Source organism: Grampus griseus, assembly GCF_964374135.1.
Source record: "Grampus griseus genome assembly, chromosome: 3".
Classification (NCBI taxonomy): domain Eukaryota; kingdom Metazoa; phylum Chordata; class Mammalia; order Artiodactyla; family Delphinidae; genus Grampus; species Grampus griseus.
In genome coordinates, this window is record NC_139019.1 from 62,091,682 (window position 1) to 62,114,986 (window position 23,305).

Sequence of the window (23,305 nt, forward strand, 5' to 3'; positions counted from 1 at the left end):
AATCTCAAGAAGGATACAGAAGAAATGATAACATTGGTTGTCTTTGGATAGGCTGATTGACTGCAGACAGGGATAGGAGAGAAACTGACTTTCACAATATATCCCTTACACCTAAATTTTAAACTCTGAGCATATATTATCTGTTTCTAATAGTATTATTATTAACAATTTTGTAATAACATAATTTACATTTAAACAAAAAGTAAAATGCACTTTAAGTTAGAACAGAGTGCTAAGAATAAATATCCCCCAGTGAACATGGTTGTAAAGCCCGAAGGCCATACACTGAGAAAATCATAGATGCTTTTGTTGTACTTCTTTATTTCTCTGGTTTGCAGAGACTCAGGTGCTTGTCATGGTGCTAACTGGCTATAAGCTATGCTCAGAAGTCATGATACCTGTGTTTCAATGCTTGTCTCAACCTGTTTGGTTTCAGTGCCTTTGAATATGATAAACTTTGTATACAAAGGCTAAACATTTTAAATATGTTATCTCTAAAGGTTTAACCGTTGGGGTAGAGATAAGAATGGCAAGAGGTCTTTCTTCAGAGAGAAAAACTAAAGTTTACTAACGAAATGTGGTTAATTGTGGTTGGTGTTACTCATTGCCCCATACTACTTTGAATAGTCCAGAAGGAGATAGACTTGAATATCAGAAAGAATAGCCATACTTTGTTATTTTAGATGTCAGCTATTAAATTAGTTTCAAAATATATTTAGTTTTGAAAATTGATCTGGGATGGGTTTGTTTCTACCATATCTAAGTGAGGGGGTGAGAGTCTTCTTAAAGGCTTGTAAGGTCATATACTGGACTTAGAGATGAGTGTATAAGTTGGCAGTAGTTACATGCATCAGTTATATGCATTAACTGCTATCAGTGCTAACTACTGCCAAGGCATTAAGAATCATCAAGTCTCCAAGCACATAGGAAGGTAATTTTCTCTAGGAAGCACCTTCAGTTTATTGTTTGTTTTGTTTTGTGTGTTAGTGTACACGTGTGTATTGAGAGGAAAAGGATCACTTTAAAAAAAGAAGAAAGATTTCTTTTAGCTCTGAAAATTCTCCCTATTTCTGAAATTGAGAGCCTGGCTAAAAACAGCTATGGCCAACTCGAAACTCCTTTGACCCCCTCATCTTGCCCGTTGCTTATCACCTCCTACCTCCTCAAAACCAACTAGATGAGAGTAGATAGTGGAAAATAGTACCATTTGTATAAAAAAGATTTTGACATAGCATTTTCTGTGTACTTAAGACAGTGCACAGAAGTGTACATAGGTCAATGAATTCTCACAAAGTGAACAGACTCATGTAACCACCATCCTGATCAAGAAACAGGATGTTAGTATTGCATTTTGTCTTGTATCTTCTTTCCTTACCCTCAGCTTTCACCCAGCCTGAGCCTTAGTGTTCACACAATATATATTATATACAACAACTGAATTGCATTCACTTTATCTGTATTGAATTTTTTTATATTGTATACCAATTTCTTAAGCAGTTCTAAGCCAACTCTTTCCAGCCATCCTTAAATATCTCAAACCAATGTGAATATTAAAAAATAGAGGGTCACATTATATGACCAAAAAATAAGAACCTACTTTTACTAGATAAGAAAGCACTATATATGGTCTTTTAAAAAGTGAAACATGTACATAATTTAAATAAATCTAAAAAGGCATATAGTGAAAAGTAAATTTCAACCCCTCCCCAGAAATACTAGTGTTACTCTTCCAGAGATAGTCTATAATATATAAATGCAATTTAAATGTTTACATTTTTTCCAATTTGAACCTAAATAATAGCACGTTGTGTATTGTAATACACCATGCTTTTTTAAAAAATTTATTTATTATTTATTTATTTTTTTGGCTGTGTTGGGTCTTCATTGCTGCGTGCGAGCTTTCTCTAGTTGTGGCAAGCGGGGGCTACTCTTCATTCCGGTGCACAGGCTTCTCATTGCAGTGGCTTCTCTTGTTGCAGAGCACAGGCTCTAGGCGTGCAGGCTTCAGTAGTTGTGGCACGTGGGCTCAGTAGCTGTGGCTCGCGGGCTCTAGAGCGCAGGCTCAGTAGTTGTGGCGCACGGGCTTAGCTGCTCCACGGCATGTGGGATCTTCCCGGACCAGGGCTCGAACTCATGTCCCCTGCATTGGCAGGTGGATTCTTAATCACTGCGCCATCAGGGAAGTCCATACACCATGCTTTTTAAAAATTATAATGTAAGTAGCCCTTTTAAATGTGTTAGCCCATCCCATGACCTCCTTCCATGCTAGTAGTCATGTTTGCACCTCTTGACCCTTTGGCCAGGGCTCAACAGAACGCTGGTGTTGTATGCCAGTCATTGTCCTTTGCGATGCGATCCATTTCATGATCTTTCTTTTCTCTGCTCTGTATCACAGGTGGGCCAAACCCTACAAACTACATATCCCAGGCTCCCAGCTAGGTTCATCCAGTGGGAGGCACTTGTGAGAGACTGGAAGGTAGAAGGAAGAAACAAGCCAGGGTGTTTCTTCCCTTCTGTCTGCTTCGGGCAGCATCTTCACTGGTGTGGATATATCTCTTCTATGGTTCCTGCTCCCACTAGCAGCCCCTCCCTGTATGGTCCTAGTGTCAGCTTGGCAGCTGGCAACCCTCGCTGGTTCTCCATGTTAAGTTCCCTCCTCTGAACTACCTGGCAAGTTAGTCACACAGTGAGGCCACATGGAGAGAGGTGCCCTGCCAGTCCCAGGTGTTGCCATCAACCTTAGTGAGGTGCCAGACTTGTGAGCGAAGAAGCCACCCTGGATGACCACTTTTTAATGATTCTCTGCCCCTTTTACATGACACAATTATTTTTAGTAATAATCGCAAAATGAAATAATAACAACCAGAAAAGAAATGCAAAGAGTGACAAGTTTCTATTAACTTTGAATATATAGTCATGCCAGTAATAAATAAGAAAAATAGAAATAAAATAAATGTTATAGTATGAAAAAGCAAGGGGTTAATATTTTTAAATTATATTAAGTAGTTTTGAAAAAGGAAAATATTTATACCCACAAATTGGTCTATTGTAATAAAGTGGTCTGTTGCCTGTGAATAATAAACCTTTTCTGTTTTTAAGCTTTGCAGTGACTTCACTGAATTTTTTCTTTGCATATTAATATTTACCAGACAGTATAGGCAGATTTATCCAGTTATCTTTGCACAAAGTTGATAGAAGAACATTTTTTAAGCTTTTAATTTCAAAAGTTTCTTTTACCTGAGCAACAGATGTAAAAACAACTAGGAAAGGACTTTAACGTAATGACAAGTTTGGCAGAAATTCATAAAAATCTTTCACAACAAACTCCAGGAATTGCAATACTGCCTTTGGTTCTTTGGGAACAATTATAGTGGCTTTCAAACATGTCTATAGTTAAAAAGTTTCCACTAAAATATCTTCATCAGAAAATTCATCATACATTTCTATTACATACAGTAAAAACTTCTGAAGTTTTTCTTCATCTGCTAAAAATCAGAGAAAGTGGCTGAATGGTAACAAACTTTGACGTTATTTGATCTATTGCTTTAGAACAAGTGCCCAATTATTGGTGAAAAAGATGAAGGCATTCAAATACTGCTTTACTGATTTCTTCTAGCAATGTAAGATCAGCATCTTTTGTTGTTTCTCCTGGCATTCTTTAAAATTTGACTTTTTAAAATAAATGACCATTTCTTTAGATTTTGTTTTTGCATTGTCAATTGCCTTCTCCACAAGTTCTGAGTACTGTTCCTTTGATTAGAGTCTGCTATAATAATATTTTATGTAAATAATTTTCCAGTAACTAGTTACTGAAAAGTTACAACTTAGGTAACTATTAAATTGTGCCACTGATGTAGCATTATATTTTCTCAATTCTTTCATTAGTCTTAACACAATTAACAATTGGGCTACAGAGAGGCAGAGAATGAAAAGCACCTATACCCTATACCAGAACTGGGAGAGAGGGTCTGGATAACATTCTTAATAATTAGCAAATGTTTGTTACCAAAAAGATTTCCTTCATTTCTCATGTAAGAGGAGATACCAAAGATAAATGAATGGCATGCTGAAGAGTTCTGATACATGATTACTTTTATAAAACATTTAAATGTAAATTTGGCATGTTTTCAAAACTTACAAGTCAAGAAATTATTTTAAAATCTACTCTAACTATAGAATCTTATTATGCTTCACATTCAGCTTCTTTAATACCTATTTACTGAACTTTTCCTAGGCAGCAAGTGTGTGTGTAGAACAAATGATAAATGACAAACTACCTTTTATGAAAAATTTGATTTATTCTGTCAACTAAACCCAAATAATTTCAAGAGGTACATCAAAGAATAATTTCTAAATGGCTTTTTTTCCTTGCTGTACACAATGTTAAGGGCAATCCTGTCAGCTCTTAAAGCTCTTGTTTGACCCGCTTTGTCAAATGTTTGTGAAATGATATTCAGAACGGCACAATGTGATGTCAACTTGCATTAATTCTTTCCCAAAGAGAGGTGTTCAGTATTCAGACTGTGTTTGTACTGGCACAATTTATGTTTCGGCTTCATCTCAGAAGGTTTACAAGTACCGTTTCCTTTGGAAGACTGTCCTCTTTTGCAATTTCTCTTCTAAAACAACCTTTGAAAGGACAATAATGACGTCCCATAAAACTGCTTTCAGGGAAGACATTAAGAAAGTAAATATTTCAAGGAATTGAATAAAAATGTTACATATACCAATATTAAATTTTACTATTTTCTTCCTAGATATATTATGAAAAATTAAAATGATCCCTTATTCAACTAGTATTTTTCAATGAAGTAAATCCATCAACAATACTGCTTTTGTCTTTATGTAAAACATAATTTGTAAAAAAAAAAAACAAAACATAATTTGTTTTCAGCTAACAAGAACCACATACAAATGTTTCTAAAATTATATAATGTTTTCTACTTCAGTTGTAATAATGATGGTATGTTAGCAAACACTTAAATGTTTTGCCAAGTTTCGTAAACAACAATATAGAATAGTAAAAACATTAGCTTCAAATTTCTTCATCTGAAACAACAATGTAAATCACTCATCCATTATTCTATATTGCTTAGGAAACAAGAGGATGGTTTTAAGATTCTGATGATTTTGAAATAAATTTTTGGTTTCCCCTATTCCCCAGCAAATCAGTTATCATTTTCAGTACAATCACATAGCAACCATAATTCAGTTGCCTTCTCAAAGTCTTTTCAAATTTTGTCCTTTCCACCTTTTTTCTGAAGCTTGTTTCTGATTGGTTCCGTCAACACCAAGGGTTCTTGTATGACGGTTGCTGAGTAATTTTTGCCTAATAATTCAACTTCCACTTGTTGTCCCACTTTACTTAGCTCTACAGGGACATACGCGAAAGCCAGACTCTTCTGGATGCTGTAACTGTAGCTTCCGGAGGTCGTGTTGCCAACCACCTGAAAAACAAGACCCTACCATCCTCAGCATCTTGGTCACAGCTTTATGTGCCTCCTCTCTAGATGAAAATTCTCAAAAGATACGTTCAACTTACAGAGTTTTATGATATGCTGTCTGTGAGGATAACACTAGGAGGAAAACTTCACTTTTTTGAGAAGCTTAATGAAAGTTTAAAACTTATGAAAAACAATTCTCAAAATACACATCCATGTTGCTCTGAAATTTCTCAGTTTTAAATAATTACATCTAGTTTCTTAATACCTAGTACTATTTTGCTCAGTTTCATGCCAAGAGATCTGATAGGAAGAATCAAATATTTTCATTTTGAACTTTAAAAAATTCTCTTCCATCAAACTAGCATGGCAATAATAGATACAAAGGAGAAAAATCTAAAAATCCAAATGCAAATCTAGTCAACTGTTCCTGCTGGCATTTAGAAAATGGCCTGCCAGCATAGTGCTGAATTAAACTCTATTAATATATCAATAGGCAATGTGAAATGAATCTCCTATATGAATATATACAGATTTAACAATTCCTGGTAATTGCTAGGCACTTAAATAAATGTTAACTTTACCCTCTCTAGCTTTACCATGTACAAAACATTTTGCTAGACATTCTGGAGAATGAGTAGAGGTCTGGTTCCTACCCTCATGAGCTTCCTGCCTCGTTGAGGAATTAACATACAGACATGAGAAACAATAACCAGGAAGCCAAGGTAGGCAACATAAGTAAGCCAGGATTTGTTCTACAATTTTTTTTTTTTTTTGCGGTATGCTGGCCTCTCACTGTTGTGGCCTCTCCCGTTGCAGAGCACAGGTTACGGACGCACAGGCTCAGCGGCCATGGCTCACGGGCCGAGCTGCTCCGTGGCATGTGGGATCTTCCCGGACCGGGGCACAAACCCGTGTCCCCTGCATCGGCAGGCGGACTCTCAACTACTGTGCCACCAGGGAAGCCCTGTTCTACATTTTGAAGGTAGGTGGAGTTAGGTGGGTAGAGAAGGGGGATAAAACTTTCCAACATGAGTGGAGACATGGAGTTCTGTGTGAATGATCAAAATTAACAAGGATGAAATAGGATAACTTGGGATGGCAAACCAGAGAAAAATACTGAACAAGGAATTAAAATTTAGGAGATAAAACAATAATTTTATGCTACCAAAAATAAAATCTATATAACAATCCTGATTAGAAGATTAGATCTGGTTTCCACAACTCTTAGCTGAAGGAAAAGATGCAAGAAAAGGAACAACAGAGTAAAATGCAAACAAATTACAATACTGGTTTAAACACCACTTTTTTTTCTAACATCTTTATTGGAGTGTAATTGCTTTACAATGGTGTTTTAGTTTCTGCTTTATAACAAAGTGAATCAGCTATACATATACATATATCCCCATGTCTCCTCCCTCTTGCGTCTCCCTCCCACCCTCCCTATCCCACCCCTCTAGGTGGTCACAAAGCAACAAGCTGATCTCCCTGTGCTATGCAGCTACTTCCCACTAGCTAGCTATTTTACATTTGGTAGTTTATATACGTCCATGCCACTCTCTCACTTTGTCCCAGCTTACACTTCCCCTTCCCCGTGTCCTCAAGTCCATTCTCTATGTCTGCATTTTTATTCTTTTTTTAGATTCCATATGTATGTGTTAGCCTATGGTATTTACTTTTCTCTTTCTGACTTAGTTTACTCAGTATGGCAGACTCTAGGTCCATCCACCTCACTACAAATAACTCAATTTTGTTTCTTTTTATGCCTGAATAATATTCCATTGTATATGTGTAAACACCACATTTTTAAAAAGTAAAAGGAAGACAACAAAAGCAAAATGATACATAGCCCCACTTAAAACAGCTTCTCCTGGCTACGCAACATCGCACTCATCCTTACAGCCTTACTGTCCAGCACAGCGGCTGCTTATAGCTGCTGCTCAAAAACATCCACAGACATGAATCAGCCTGGTGATATTTCAGCTGCCTCAGCAAAGGGCTCACGACAGTCAACAGTCATATTATAGCATTTCTAGTCTCTTATGCATTTATGATATTAAGTATAGACTCCTATCACTGTAGCCCGTTTTTAATTATCTTGTTGAAACCCCAAATCACAAGCTCTCCATATAATTTCTGAACTTGTTCTGGTGATTTAAAAAAGTGAATGCATTCATTAGTAAAAGTTTCTCTCTGGCAGATTATTAACTGCCAAGGTATTGCTGAGATAACACACATGTTTCAAAATGGCTTTTCTCCTCTAGATCATATTTCCGTGATATAAAACTGGGATTTGGGTCAGGGTGGCTGGAGTTTTAATCATCTCTTTTTTGAAAGACCTTCTCGGTAACTTTGGTTTCACTTCTGAGTCTCTAAAACAGAGATTTGTGTTTGGAGCTCTGGGAAAGTTAACCTGGTTTTCTTGGGCATCTTAAGAAAACAGGAAGAATCCTGAACGAATCTCTTGGTCAAATCCCCTAACTCACTGGATAAAAAACCCACAATCACTCTTCAGAGGCTGCGTGCCCCATCTCCTTGGGCCTTCCCATCTCTTAAAATCTCAGCAGTGATTCTTCTTGCAGTTATTTCTGCATTAGTAACTTTAAAGAAATAGCGTGTTTATTTTGTGCGTGCTAGTCTTAAAATAGTTATTGAATGCTTTGCTTTCTGCTCGATTACTTTCATTTCTCCTTTAATTTCTCTCTAATCCAGGGGTTGGTGGTCCAAAGTATTTTAGAAAACTGGCCTTTCCTTTTATCTTATTACTAAGTCTCCAGGGAAAGGTTTTCCCTGGCATAAATTCTATATCATTTGACCTTAAAATCTTCCAGATTCAATGAAATCCATGGCTTTGTTTTGCTCAGTGAATCACAAGAACCACCCTCGCCCTTTGCCTAGTAGATTCTCATATTCTTTGTGAAATCAAACATCAGCCTTCTTTTTACCAATGTAAACAATCCTCACTTATTTTTAGCCTTGTCTCATTCTTCTCTTCATTATGAGACTTAAAGACGCCTGTAACAGACTCAGAGAAGAGAACATGGTAAATAACCTTTGAAAGAGGGAACATAATTTAAATTGGATGATATATTATGCTTCTTTGGCTGTCCCTGTGTGTTTTAGTTTATTAATAATGAAAAAGAAGACTTTCTAAACTCTTCAAACTTCCTTCCTCAAAAGCCTTTTCTTCAAAACTTACTTCCCAGCAAAGCTGCTTTTATAACTAATTAAAACCCCTCCCATGCCCACACTTATGCCTTGATTTTTTTATATAAAGCCTTACTTAAAATCATAATCCCTCCCTCTAGCACTGCCCATCTCCCAATTAGACTTTATTTTTCCCCAAAGTATTCACTGCCCTCTGACATGCTATTTATTTTATTTTATGTTCACTGTTTATCTCTCCCTCTCCTGGAATATAAGCTCCATAGGGGCAGAGATTCTTGTCTGTTTTGTTCACTGCTGCCTTCTTAGTGCCTAGAATATTGCTGTCACATACTAGAACTCAGATCTGTTGAACAAATAAATTAACATGTACCCTATCGCTAGTATTGAAAATATCTGCATGAATAGAATACCAAATATAAAAGGTAGAACAAGTCCAAATTCAGGAAATAAAAATTAAAAAATATTTCATATCATTCTAGAGATAAGGAAGATCAGAGAGTGTCATCTGCATGATAAAATGAGGATCCTACTAAGCATCAAAGAACAGACAAGCTGATATCAGGAAATTTAAGAGAAATATTACTAATAACTAAAATTACAATTGCATTAGCAGCTCTATAAACAGGTGGCACGTATAGGAAAGATGAAAAATATAACGTGTAAACGCAGTGCACAAATGAGGCAAAGGGAATAAAATTTAAAAATGGAACTTGGAGGGGATATATGTATACATATAGCTGATTCACTTCATTGTATAGCAGAAACTAACACAACATTGTAAAGCAATTATACTTCAATAAAAATAAATGGAGCTTGGGTTTCCAGGGTTCTTCTTTTTTTCCAGCTTTGTTGAGATACAATTGACATATAATATTGTATAAGTTTAAGGTACAGGTTTCCAGTTTTTTAACTTGGGTATGGTCACATTTAAGATGACTAAAAATCTGTCAGTTGATCATGGTCGATGTGGGGTTGCATACAGAATGTTATGACAGAGCTTCTCGTTCATTCCATGGCCAAGTAAAACAGACTATCAGTAGAAGTATGAGTGCAGACCGTATTAGGAAGACTGAGATAGTTGGATGAGAATAGAGTGAAAAATGTAGAACAAAAAGATGAGGTGAGGGAAGTGTAACGACCAGGGAAAAATTAATTAGAGGCGGAAAGCATCTTAGACATTATCTCATTCAGTGGCTTCATTTTGTAGGTGAGAACACTGAGACCCAGAGAGGCTCAAGCAGTTACTTAATGGCAGACGTAGTTATCAGTGGAAATTGTGGGCAAATCTTAAATCAGAGAAAGAACATATTAAGAAAAGAGGGCTGGGGCTTCCCTGGTGGCGCAGTGGTTGAGAGTCCACCTGCCAATGCAGGGGACATGGGTTTGTGCCCCGGTCCGGGAAGATCCCATGTGCCGTGGAGCGGCTGGGCCCGTGAGCCATAGCCGCTGAGGCTGCACGTCCGGAGCCTGTGCTCCGCAATGAGAGAGGCCACAACAGTGAGAGGCCCACGTACCGCAAAAAAAAAAAAAAAAAAAAGAGGGCTGAACCAGAGATCTAGAACAGAAACAGAAAGTGGAGACCAGGAGGTAAGAGTAGGAATTGTTCAAACAGAAGAGCAAACAACACAATTAAAGGTGAGGCATTTGAGAAAGAGCTTCAGATCTGAGAAAAGATCTATTGGCTTCATAGAATCTAAAACTATAACATCCACCTGTTACTTAGATGTGCAAGAACTGTGGGTATATAATGAAGTGCTTAGGAGAATACAGTGGGCCATCAGAGACAAAGAAGAGAGCAAATGGGGGTATTCAGCATGTCTTAGAAGAAAGGATAAGAATTCAAAGTCCAACTGTACCTCGGTCAGAAATCAGCTTCGTCAATCACATGTCATAGTTGTGTAACCTCAAGCAAGTTACTTAATCTCTCTGAGCCCCAAAGCCTCATCTTTAAATAGGAATGATCATACATATCTTGGAGGGGTGTTGTAAAAGTAAATGAGAGAGGGACTTCCCTGGTGGTCCAGTGGTAAAGAATCTGCCTTCCAATGCATGGGACGTGGGTTCAATCCCTGTTCAGGGAACTAAGATGCCACATGCCACGGGGCAACTAAGCCCGTGCACCACAACTACCGAGCTCACGCGCCTCAAGGAGAGAGCCCACGTGCCGCAAACTACAGAGCCCACAGGCCCTGGCACCCACGTGCCACAACTACAGAGCACATGCGCCCTGGAGCCTGCGCACCACACTAGAAAGAAGCCTGAGCGCCGCAATGAAAGATCCCGCGTGCCACAACGAAGAGCCCGCATGTCGCAGCTAAGACCCAATGCAAACAAATAAATAAATTAAATAAATAAATATTTTTTAAAAAGTAAATGAGAGTACATAAAAATATCCAGCACTAGTAGGAACTCTGTAGATGTTATTTCCATGTCAAACTGACCCCTGCCTCAGCCCAAATGGCCATATCTTTAGTAATCCAAAGGCTGAAATTGACACCACTGGCTCTCCCCTCCTCCAGTGCTCGTTTTGTCACTGAAGAGATGGGGAAAATGAAAACAAGTATTAAGTAGGCTGTAGTGCGTAAGGAAAAAAAAAAAACAACCTAGGAATAGAATATCTGAGTATTTGGGTGTTGACCAAGCAGACCCTGCTCAATACAGAGCAAATGTTTAGATGAGTCTTGAAGGCCCTGTGGTCGCCACATGGTCTAATCTAAGCTGAGTGTCCCTGCCTGATAACCCCTGCCTGATAACACCAGCCAAAACACAGCAAAACGTTGAGCCAAATTGGGTTTTACAAATAGTCATAAAAAGAGGAGGAAGTGAAATTCTATTGATAGGTTATCTAACTCTGGCTTTACTGAAGACCAAGAGAGAGAGTGAAATGTAGCATCCCAAAGGGAGAAGGTAGTCTTACTCCTCCTGAAGAACCAAAGGATTTCCACTTTTCCCTTTATTTACTAAGGTTTAACCCTCTCTTGTCATAGATGTTTTCATTTGGAAATTGTTTTCTGCTACTGTGCTAAGGTACGAATTGTTTCCTCCTGAAAGATCCCTGAGAAGCTAAGTCAGAATACTACATTCTTTATAAAATCTCTCTCTTGCATTCACAGATACAGATGTGGTGAGCCAAGAGGTCATTTTACCTTCTAAATCATACCTTCCTCATTGTCCCATGTATGTCAAGTCCTGCAGTTTATTTTCTTTCATTAAACCATATAGAATATCATGTTTTCCAAAATGAGCAGCATTTCATTTTCCTTTCAGTTAAGTAATTTCTGTTTCTTGAATGTCACTTCAGAATTCAAAAGAGTGTCATCTCACCAATAGATAAATAACTAGCAAAAAACTGTAAACGGAAACAGAGACAAGGAGTTTCTGCTGCAGAAACACTGCAGTGGCCCCTCACTATGGGTCCTCAGCACTCACCTTGCCACCATACCAGATGCTTTCATTTCCCTCCGGATCAACATCGTCCGTTGCCAAGGTGAGGCAGACCAGTCTCCGTTTCAGCCCCTTGGCTTTAATCTGTTTCAGTGCTTGCTTTCCTATGAAGTCTGCTGGCTGCAGGAATCCAAGATAATGATGATGAATGAATACTCAGACACTGTGACAAGGTTAGAGATGCAAGCATTTAAATTTGTCTTTGCTATTTTCTTGCCAATTACACATTAAATAAAAATACAGATTGGATCAAACGTCTAGACAAATATTTCTTAGTCCCTGAATGACACCTATTCTTTCAGAAGAGGTTAGACTTAAGGGTAATAACTTGTGATAACAATTTTACCAGAACTACCTAGGCAGAAAAATGTAAGGCATGATATTGAGATGGTGGGTTATGAAAGGGACCCTTGTATCTACTGGTTCTGGACAGTGGGAACGGTGGGCAGTGAGCATGGCGCGGCTCAGTTTCTACCTAAAGTAAGGCTTCCCTAAGAAGGAAATTCACTTTTTTGAAATGTGATGCCAAAGCAACTCCAAAATGCCTACATTTTTTCCTTCTTCAGAATAATGGTCCCCGGGATGCATTAACCTACTGGGTTGCACCGTTAATTCATTCAAGAAATTTATTGAGCCCCTACTGTGTGGGAGGCATCATGCTGGGCCCTGGGTTACAAAATTAGTCAAACACAGACATTTTGATCAAAGAGCTTATTCTGTAATGCTGTGCTTTTCAACCTTTTTTTTCCTTTTGGGGAAAACAAAACAACAAACACAGGAAGAGCTTGATTCATTTGAGTTCTTATGTAGGATAAATTCATGATAACACAAGTCATAACAAACCAAAGTTCATTACAGTTAAAATATGTTTATCTAAATACAGAAAGAATGCTACAACAAAATTATTTTGCTATCTTGGTATATTTTTTTTTCTTTTTTTTTTTTTTTCGGTACGTGGGCCTCTCACTGTTGTGGCCTCTCCCGTTGCGGAGCACAGGCTCCGGACACGCAGGCTCAGCGGCTATGTCTCCGCGGCATGTGGGATCTTCCCGGACCAGGGCACGAACCCGTGTCCCCTGCATCGGCAGGTGGACACTCAACCACTGCGCCACCAGGGAAGCCCCTCTTGGTAGATTTTTAAAAGAAGACTTGCTATCATGGATACATGATGACAGGTATGCTTTTTAGTGTTCTTATCTATATAGGAAGCCAATGATTGCAATGAAAAAAAAAAAAACACTTTATTGTGTGGAAAAGCACACAATCCTGGAGTGGCCAAGCACTATATAGTGTGTCTTGTGGAGTGCTGGGAGATCCTGAATAGCTTCCTCAGCTCCTATTATGAAATCTGAATCTTTGCTGATATTCATTTAGATCTTGAAGGTTTGGGGTCCTCCTGAGTCCCTATTAAAGAATTTTCTTTCAATTATTTACTCAGCTGTTGTTATGCCCCTGCTATGTATCAGATACTAGATACAGGATATTCAGAGCTAAATACAACAGGGTCTTGTAGCCTCTGAGAGGTCCCTGAGGAGATGTGACCCCTTCCTTCCACATCACAATATGCCCAGCGCTGAAATTATTTTATCTCCTCAATGTTTTAACATATCAGAGGAAAACAGAATGATTTGAGATTACTGGAAACATGGTAGAATATGACAGCGATAGTATACAAATCAGCTATACCAATTTGAAACATGATTCACTGTTGCTTCTGTGTGTTTTATGAGAGTGTGAAAATCACAACATTTTGGAAACTTAAAACAAAAACTGTCTAATGCATGTCTAAGGCAGAAATGCAAACAAACAGTTGCTATGATAGGGGCATGTACAGTGGGAGCTCAAGAAGGCGTATGATCCGTTCTATCTAGGGTGAGAGGGGGGCTGGAGCAGCATTCTGTCAGCAACAGTTTTATGGAGGAAGCAGCTGAACTGAGTTTGAAAGAGGAGGCTTCATGATAACTACTGTCTGCATACCCTTCTCCAAAAGTCCTTGCGCTTTTAAGTCAATCTTCCCAACAATCCACAGATGGTGGATTTGGGGTTGAAAAGAAGTGAGTTAATTTAGCCAAAGACACTCAACCAAGATCTCAGAGGTCCCAGCCCCATTCTTTTCATCTATTTTGAGCTGCCTTCACTGAGCCTCTTAAGCCAACATCTGCCACACCTTCAGAGGGACTGTGGTGAAAGCTGCCGCATCCAAAGCTTTCAGAAATGGGGACTCTGGGGGGCGCTGGACGAGAACTGCTGGGGTGGGTGCCATGGGGGTGGGGGCAATAAGAAGTGCTGCAAGGGGAGTCTAACTCTGCCAAATTCATAATTTTACCAAAGTCTAAGCAGGAACATAAGGTACCAGTTAATCATAAGAAATAGGAAAGATGGGCACCCCAGAAAACTTCCTTTAAAAGAGAAAAGTTATAGTAAAGATTAAAAAATAATTTAATTCATTATTAATTTAATTAAGTTACCAATTTAATTCAAAAATTAAAGTAGTAAATAAGTAATATTAATAATATTTACAATTTATTAGGCACTTGCTATGTGCCAGACGCTCTGCTGAGGGCTTTACAATCCTCATTAAGATTCCTATAAGACAGATCAGTTTATCCCCAGCTTATGAAGAGAAGGCCCAGCAAAGTTAAGGGTCTTTCCGGAGGCTCGGTTATGTAAGTCAGCACCTTTAGATTTTATCCATACGCATTTTTAAATGGCTGTGTCTGGGGTCTATCACTGGCAGGAACAGCTGATGTAAATACTCTAAAGAATGTTTCTTTTAAATTAGTTTGAAACACAAATATATGACATCACTTATATGTGGAATCTAAAAAAGACGATACAAATGAACTTATTTACAAGACAGAAACAGACCCACAGACGTAGAAAACGAATTTATGGTTACCAAAGGGGAAGGGGGGAGGGAGGGATAAATTAGGAATTTCGGAGTAACACAGACACGCTACTATATATAAAATAGATAAACAACAAGGACCTACTGTACAGCACAGGGAACTCTGCTTAGTATTCTGTAATAACCTATGTGAGAAAAGAATCTGAAAAAGAATACATATATATGTATAACTGAATCACTTTGCTGTACACCTGGAACTAATACAACACTGTAAATTAACTATGCTTCAATAAAAAAATTAATTAATTAAAAATTATTTCTAGGTAGCCTAACCTATCCTGAATGACATTAACTACACAATAATATTTTTGTACTATGTGAAAGGATTTGAAAACACCCTGAAGGTTAATATTAATGAAATTTAACCTCTATATCTGGATATCCCTGAATTAGGAAGTGATCTTGTCAGCAATATCGTCCTTAGACATGAATGAAAACAATACTCAAACAACAACAACAAAAACCTAATTAAAAGTAAGGAACACATACTTAAAACACAGATAAGAGGTGACACCTGCCCCTTGAGACAGTTCTCCCTTCCCAGGCTAACCTTGGGCCTGACTTGAGAAGATTTAAAAGTGGGGTGATAGCATTTCATTCTCATTTTGCTTGGCTTTCCTCCCAAGATTGCAGACTTTATTATACAGTTATTATTTATAAATGAGAGAGGAAAATGTGTCTGAAGGTTAAGTGCTGAGATTAAAATTGGTGCCTTCAGGATGACCTGAGAACAGAAATGTATTTCTTAATGAGTCACTACCAAATTAACTACATAAATAGCTGTTAATGTCTTTGAGAAACACTTCTGGGGCACTGAGATTATACCTTAAAATAATTTTGGCTTATATTTCTAATCTATTAATTTTTAAGAAGCAGTAAGAGCCATTAAAGCAGCCACCTGTGATGCATCCTAAATATAACATCCACATAGATGAAAACATTAAGTAGATTTTAAGTGAAATGTAACTCCTCATCTCTTACTAGCTTTATTAAAAGCACACATATTATCGAAAAGCACATGGAAATGAAATAAATTAAACCAGTATACTTTGGGTTGGGATTCTCAGAGCAATGGAGAGCTTTCAGATGTGTAGCTAAGGCGAATTCGACAGCAGCAGTGGAAGGAAGGTTCTGATATGAACTCTGGGTGGTGGGCTCTTACAGACCAGGAGAGAAATGATAAAAACCTAGTTTGGGACCTCTTCTGTTCCATATTTAGAGTCAAAATCCATCAGAAAATTCAAAGCAGTCATCAGTTTGATTGAATTTTTGGCCAAAATCCTTTTAATCTAAATGTCAAAAGTTTCCAAAGGCATAAGAGAATCAGTGTAACATCCTGGGTCCTAAGAAAGCCCCCCTTAGAAACCAGACACAGCACTGGTTGTGGAATCATGCTCCCGTGTTTGCAGACCTGAAGAGAGCTGCAGAGAGACCCGGTGGTCACCAACCACTGTCAGTGGCAGAGCAGAGATGAAAATCTGGGTGATAGATTTCTGCCGCTGTCCCTCAACACATTCCTGAAAAGTTCCTTATTTAAAATGAGGCCAGGAATCATTCATTAAAAACAGTCCTCACGGGACTCCCTTTGTAAAGCACGTGGCCCTGACTAACCTGCGGTCCATGTGAACCATAACTTTCTCTGGTCGTTTGTCAAATACCAGATGCATCTGTGTTTGTCTCACAGTTAAACTGATGAAGCCATATACTGGATTCGTTCATTTGGGGGAATGGATCTGACCGGCCCACCACCCCATCAAGACAAATTATACCATCATTCATTTCATAGTCACACAGTTAGAATCATAGAAGTTTTTAAGCAGGCAGAAAACTTAGTCCAAGGTCATTTTTCATATGAGAAAATTAAGGCCCAGAGTTAACGTTCTTGCCCAAAGTGACAAAGTGAGTTATTACCAAACCTCAAATCCAGGCTTCCCAATTCTTGCTTCCTTCTCCTCTATGCAGAACTTGGTAACATTCCATGTAAGTTTATAATAACCACAATTTCTCTATCTCTTTATTAGCAAAATATTAAATTATGAGTGTAGCAAGTCCAGTCTATTACTGACTGGAAATGAATACTCTCACATTCACAGTTTTTATTCTCTGCTCTTAGCAATTTAAAACAATTTATTTGGCATTTTTCTAACCAAAACCACTAATCAATTAAGTATTCCTTCTCAAAAAAGTCTTTAATATAACTAGAAAAGGGACTCTGTTAACCCAAAGAAAGGTGTGGATACATTGAAACCTGGAGAAAATATTTAAAATATGATTCCCAAGCCAGGCCTATAATTCGTTAATTGCATCCAAACCAAACTAGATGTTTCAAAATGAAAATAGCCCCCGTTATGTGTTTTATGACTTTTACTAGATTCAATATTAAGAAAATATTTACTTTTCAGTCTTTGAGTCTTATGATTCACAGGAAAACAGTGGAACTGACTTGTGGCTTTGTCAGATGTACTTTAGGAAAACAGTGGAACGGACTTGTGGCTTTGTCAGATGTACTTTTTTTTTTTTAATTGAAGCATAGTTGATTAACAATGTTGTGTTAGTTTCAGGTGTACAGCAAAGGGATTCAGATGTACTTTTATGCTTAACTGCATTAGCAACAATTAGAACATAGAGTTTTCATAATAGCTTTCATCTCTCTAGACTACAGTGAAGAACAATTGCCCATTTGGTGTTTTAAGGAGAGCACTCAAGCCTAAATGCAAAGTAAATAATTATTATTTATTTCTTAAAGGAAATAAGAGAAACACAAAGAAATGAAGCTGGAGTCTTCAAAAAACTGAAAGGGTTTTATCTATAGTTGGTTTTCCATAAAAGATTTGTTTTAGATTCCATTCAATAAGATGGAAGGGACCTAACATTTATTGAGGTATCAAATGTTCTTTAGCTCATCTAATATTTATAACAAACTTATAAGGTGGATATTTTCTTCATTTTACAGTTGATAAAACTGAAGTGCCTTTAGGTTAAGCAACTTTAGTTTTAGAATAGGTGAGTGGCAGAGCCATGGTTCAGACCCTTCAAATACTTACTAAACCCGTATGAACTACTGGACACAGAACCAGCCCTGAGGATTCTTGGGCTCTGTCCCCAAGGAGCTCAGAGTCTAGCTAAGGAGGCAGCCAGTATTATGGGGTGTAAAAATATCATGGTAGAGATAAGTACAGGGTGCTATAGAAGAGGGGTCCCAGCACTCCCCTGGCTTTAATTGCCACTTATACAACAATGACCCAAATCCATACTTTCAGAGCAGAGGTCTCCACACCAGCGTGCTCAGCTGCCACTGAGACCCTCCATTTGACTGTTCCATAGCCTCCAACCTCGCAAGTCCTTCCAACCTCTGAATCACATCCTGCCTGTGTTTCCTAGTTCATTAACCATAGCCTAGATCCTACTTTCCACTCCCTTCACAAATAGTCCTTCATGTGGTCTCCTGCCTACCTTTTTATTATCACTCATACCTCTTTCTTCTCTGTCCTATGGCCAATGCCTTAGCTGAAGCCCTCAACATCTCTCCACTAGAGTTCTTCAATAATTGGGTAAAGTGATCATCCAGTCACCAGGGTAATTCCCTTTTGATCTGTTTTCCATCACCAGAATGTCACTCCTTACTCAAAATCCTTCAAAGGCTTCTCAGTGTCTCCAGGATACACTCTAGGATACACTCCAAATTTCCTAGCCTGGCAGATGAGACCCTTCCTGATGAGGTCCCAGTACTTCTCTGGCATTATCTGCATCTGCTATGTGCCAGTCCTGATAAGTGTTGGGGATAAAATGGTAAACAAGATGTATTTTGTATTGCCAGAACCTCTACTCAAGAAGTTTATGTCAAAAGATCAAGAAAAATGAACAAAATAATTGCAAGCTGTAACATATCCTATAAGGAGGCTGTAGCTACAAAATTTCTTTTAAAAATTATCAAATAAAATCCAATAACATAGAAAAACGTAATACATCATTACTAAGTGGGTTTTATGCCAAAATTAAAGTTGGGTTAACATTTGAGAATAAATGTAATTCATCATATAACAAAGTAAAAAAGAAAAACCATATGATTATCTCAATGGATGCAGAAAAAGCACTTGCCAAAATCTAATATTCCTAATTCAAAAAACAAAAAACCCAACCTTTTAGCGCTAAGAACAGAAAGGAATGTCCTCAGCCTGATAAAGAGCATCTATGAAAAACCTACAGCAAACATCATACTTAATGATGAAAGACTGATGATGATGATGAATGTTTTCCATCTAAAATCAGGAAACAAGATAAGCGTGTCTGCTCTTACCACTTCTATTTAACTTTGTTGCAGTTTCAACCAGTAGAGGATCTAGCCAGTACAATAAGGCAAGAAAAAGAACTGAAAGGCATCCAGATTAGAAAAGAGACAAAGAAAAGCTTTATTTTCATACAATGCAATTGTCCATGTAGAAAATCCAATGGAATCTACAAAAAAAAAAAAAAAAAGAGAGAAAAGAAAAAAGAGAACTACACAAAAAAGTACTAGAACTACTAAGTGGGTTTAACAAAGTTACAGAATGTGAGATCAATATACAAAACGCATTGTTTTCCATACACTAGCAGTAAACACCTGAAACTTGAAATTTAAAATGCCATTTACAGTAGTATCAAAATACAAAATACTTAAGGATAGATCTGTAAAAAGATATGCAAGAACTATAAACTACAAAACATCTTTGGAATTAAAGATTACCTAAATAAACAGAGAGATATACCTCTGTTTATGTCATGAGTTAGAAGACTTGAACTGACCTATAGATACAATGCAATTCCAGTCAAAATCCCAGCAAGCTTTTTGATTCATGGAAATTCAAAGGACGTACAATAACTAAAACAACATTGTAAAAGAACAGCAAAGTTGCACGACTATCACAACCTCATTTAAGCTACAGTAATCAAGACAGTATGGTATCATTATCAAGAAAGATAAATAGGTCAATAGAACACAGTAGAGTCCGGAAACAGACCTAAACATATATGGACAACTGTTTTTTGACAAAGGTACAAAGGCAATGCCATTTGAACATATAGCCTTTTTCAACAAATGGTGCTGTAAACAAATGGACATCTATATGCTAAAAAATAAACTTCAATCCATATCTTTTACCAGATAGAAAAATTAACTAAAAATAAACCACAGCTCTAAAAAAATGATAAAACATCTAGGAGAAAACAGCAGAAAATCTTTGTGACTTTGGGTTAGGCAAAGATTTTTTAGATACAACATGAAGAGCATGGTCCACAAAAGAACAAATTGAGAAGAACTTTAAAAATTCAAAAATTAAAAACTTTTGCTCTTTGAAAGTCACTATTAGACAGCTATATGTATACATATATCCCCTCCAAGTTCCATTTTTAAATTTTATTCCCTTTGCCCCATTTGTGCACTGAGTTTACATGTTATATTTTTCATCTTTCCTATACGTGCCATCTGTTTATAGAGCTGCAAATGCAACTGTAATTTTAGTTATTAATAATATTTCTCTTAAATTTCCTGATTATCAGCTTGTCTGTTCTTTGATGCTTAGTAGGATTATCATTTTATCATGCAGATGACATTCTTTGATCTTCCTTATCTCTAGAATGATATGAAATTTTTTTTAATTTTTATTTGTTGACTTTGGACTTGTTCTACCTTTTGTGTTTGGTATTCTATTCATGCAGATATATGCAATGCTAGCGATAGGGTACACGTTAATTTATTTGTTCTACAGATCTGAGTGTCCAGCTGGTATACTTTAAATGTCAATTTATTGCATGTTAAGCTGTTAAAATAACAACAATAAAATAAAAGCAATCTAAAGAATTACTTCAATTCAGTCCTAGTCCAGGGTTTCCACAGACTTCCAAATGAGAAAGCAGTCAGCTAAATAGCACACTTAAGCTTTCAGGCTGGGAATAGAGTATTGTTTCATAACAGAAATTGGATATATATGAGGATAGTGAGTCAATGGTTGTTAGTTTAATGTGCTCTGACAGATGTTTCAAGAATGATAAACTAGATCTCAGACTAGATTTTACTTCCTTTTCTTTTCTTCTCCCTTTATCATTCAGCAACAGAAATGGGTAAGAGACTAAGGATGGCTTAATTAAAATAATACAATCGTGTGGCTCATATAGATAACATAGCAAGTGTCTTCGACCACTGTGCAAGGTGGTATTTCATAGAATTTTAGACATGGAAGGGAGCTCTCATTTTACAGACTAGCAATCCCAGATGGAAAATGAAGTAAAATAGCTTTGCCGAGGTCACAGAGCTAGAATTTGGTGATATTTTTAAAAAATTCATTCAAAAAAAGAAAAAGATTTGGGACAGAATATATTAACTGGTAGCCAATTGTCTGACCAGGCTGTGTTTCTGCTTTCCTGTATGCATAGGACCATAAGCAGGTATGAGGTTAAAATAACTAAGACAGTGGTTCTCAATCTTCATTGCATAATAAAAACAAGAAACCAGACCCTACCCCCAGGGTTGATCCAATTGGTTTGGGCAGGTCAGTGTTCTCCAACTTCAGCGTTCATCAGAATCACGTGGAGGGCCTGTTAGAACAGATTGCCAGCCCCATCCCCAGAGTTTGATTTTGGGGATTGGCATGGTGCCCGATAACTTGCATTTCTAATAAATCCTGAAGTCACATTGATGCTGCTGGTCTGTGAACCACACTTTGAGAACTACTGGGGGTAAGGCATCAGGTAATTTTTCTTTTAAGTTCTTCAAGATGGTAACGTTCAGCCAGTTGAAAATCACTGGCCTAAAAACAATCATTCTCAATCTTTTTTGGAATCACCTGGGGAATTAAAAAAAAATACTGCTGCCTGAGTCTCTACCCCAGCTCTTCTTTTTTAATTGATCTGGGATGCAGCCTGAGCCTTGGGATTTTTTAAAGGATTGCATGAATAAAGGAATCCTACTTCAGATGACTGTGGCATGCAGCCAGGACTGAGAGTCGCTGAAAATGTTTTGCCTCCTCAAATCTTATTACCATTTACCTAAAATTTCCCCAGAGCTGGGTACTTTCACCACCATCACGTACTAGAAATTCCTTTCTAACTGGTTGTCTGTGAACAATGATTTATTTCCACTTCGATGTTTTACTAATATTTATTGAATACTTGGATGCAGTCGGCCTGGTGGTGAGGGTTTTGCCTCTTTACCATCCTTTTGTTTTGCTTTGCCTACTGAATGGTTATGCTTTAAATCATCTTTCCTTAAAGAGAGACCCTGTAATTTCTAGAATCAATACTGTCTTCTAAGTTGTGGTTAATATATATCACGTTTTATTCTGTTTCCGCTGGTTAGAAACTCAAGACAGGAAAAGAGAGGGAGAGAGAGAAAGGGTGGGGGGATCTTATAGAAAAAAAAAAAATTCTTCTGCTCTTAACACATTACCCTTGTATTTGATTCTCTGTGGCTCTTGGCTGGGGTTATCTGGAAATGGATAGATTCAGTAATTCCAAGGGGAAAATTCCAAGAATACTTATGACTGCAACCTAAGGCAGCTGATTTTCCTTTTGCTTTTAATTAATGCATTTCTTTCATTTCCAGCTAAAAAAAAAAGCCACTAATTTTTTCCCCCAAAAGTAACTTCCTCTGGAACAAATTATAATACTATTAAGCACAATGATATGACTTGTTTCAGGTAAAGGGGTTTTAGCTGAGAAGACTTAACAGGAAATATTCAGTTATTTTTACCTGTTTCACAGTTGTGCTTAACGCTTCCTGTCAGGACCCTATGCTCACTCTTTACAAGACAGTACTGATATGCACTACTACACAACCCTCCTCATGAGGAACAGTATTTTCAGAATTAAGGTTAAGAATGCATCCTACAGCTTTTAGTTCCCAAAGTTCCATTTGTTCCAAGCTTCATGAGATCTGAGAGCCGTCAGGAGCTGTATCTTTAACTTTTAGACCTGTGGTCTAGCGAGGTGTTTAATAAATGGTACTTAATTAATGTTGACTAGATGAATGAATGTATACAGACGTCTGTATTTGCTTCACATAAGCCCACACCATAGGGAGACCAAGGCTCAGACAACTCTAAGAGTCAAGGAAGGCAAATGCCATCTTTACGATCTGAGATGTCCCCAATACTCCAGTTTTCTTTTCCCTACTTTTGTACCAGTTTTGATAAGAACAGTTCAGCCTAATGCGGTCAGATGGTCCATCTCCTCACCCACCCACTTTCCTTCTTAAAATGGCCAAAGCAGCTATTCTGATCCTACCACAAAACACAAAATTACTTATAACAAAATCATAACTGTGGGAGGTATTCATCGATAAAATGTAGCCATGCAGATTCTATGATACATG

The 23,305-nt window shown here is 37.5% G+C and overlaps 1 protein-coding gene across 2 annotated transcripts in view; it reads right to left on the reverse strand.

Annotated features, from left to right (window-relative positions):
• Positions 1–4,278: 4,278 nt before the first annotated feature.
• DMGDH (dimethylglycine dehydrogenase) overlaps positions 4,279–23,305 on the reverse strand; it is a 64,202-nt gene continuing 45,175 nt past the window's right edge. Inside the window, exons 15-16 of one of the 2 annotated variants that reach the window (XM_082649844.1) lie at positions 12,039–12,173; positions 4,279–5,447 (exon numbers count right to left, since the gene is read on the reverse strand). In XM_082649844.1, the coding sequence (XP_082505970.1) occupies positions 5,232–5,447; positions 12,039–12,173 (351 nt within the window). In that variant the 3' untranslated portion in view covers positions 4,279–5,231. Of the gene's footprint in view, positions 5,463–12,038; positions 12,174–23,305 lie in introns of both variants that reach the window. The other variant, XM_082649843.1, reaches the window with a different exon arrangement.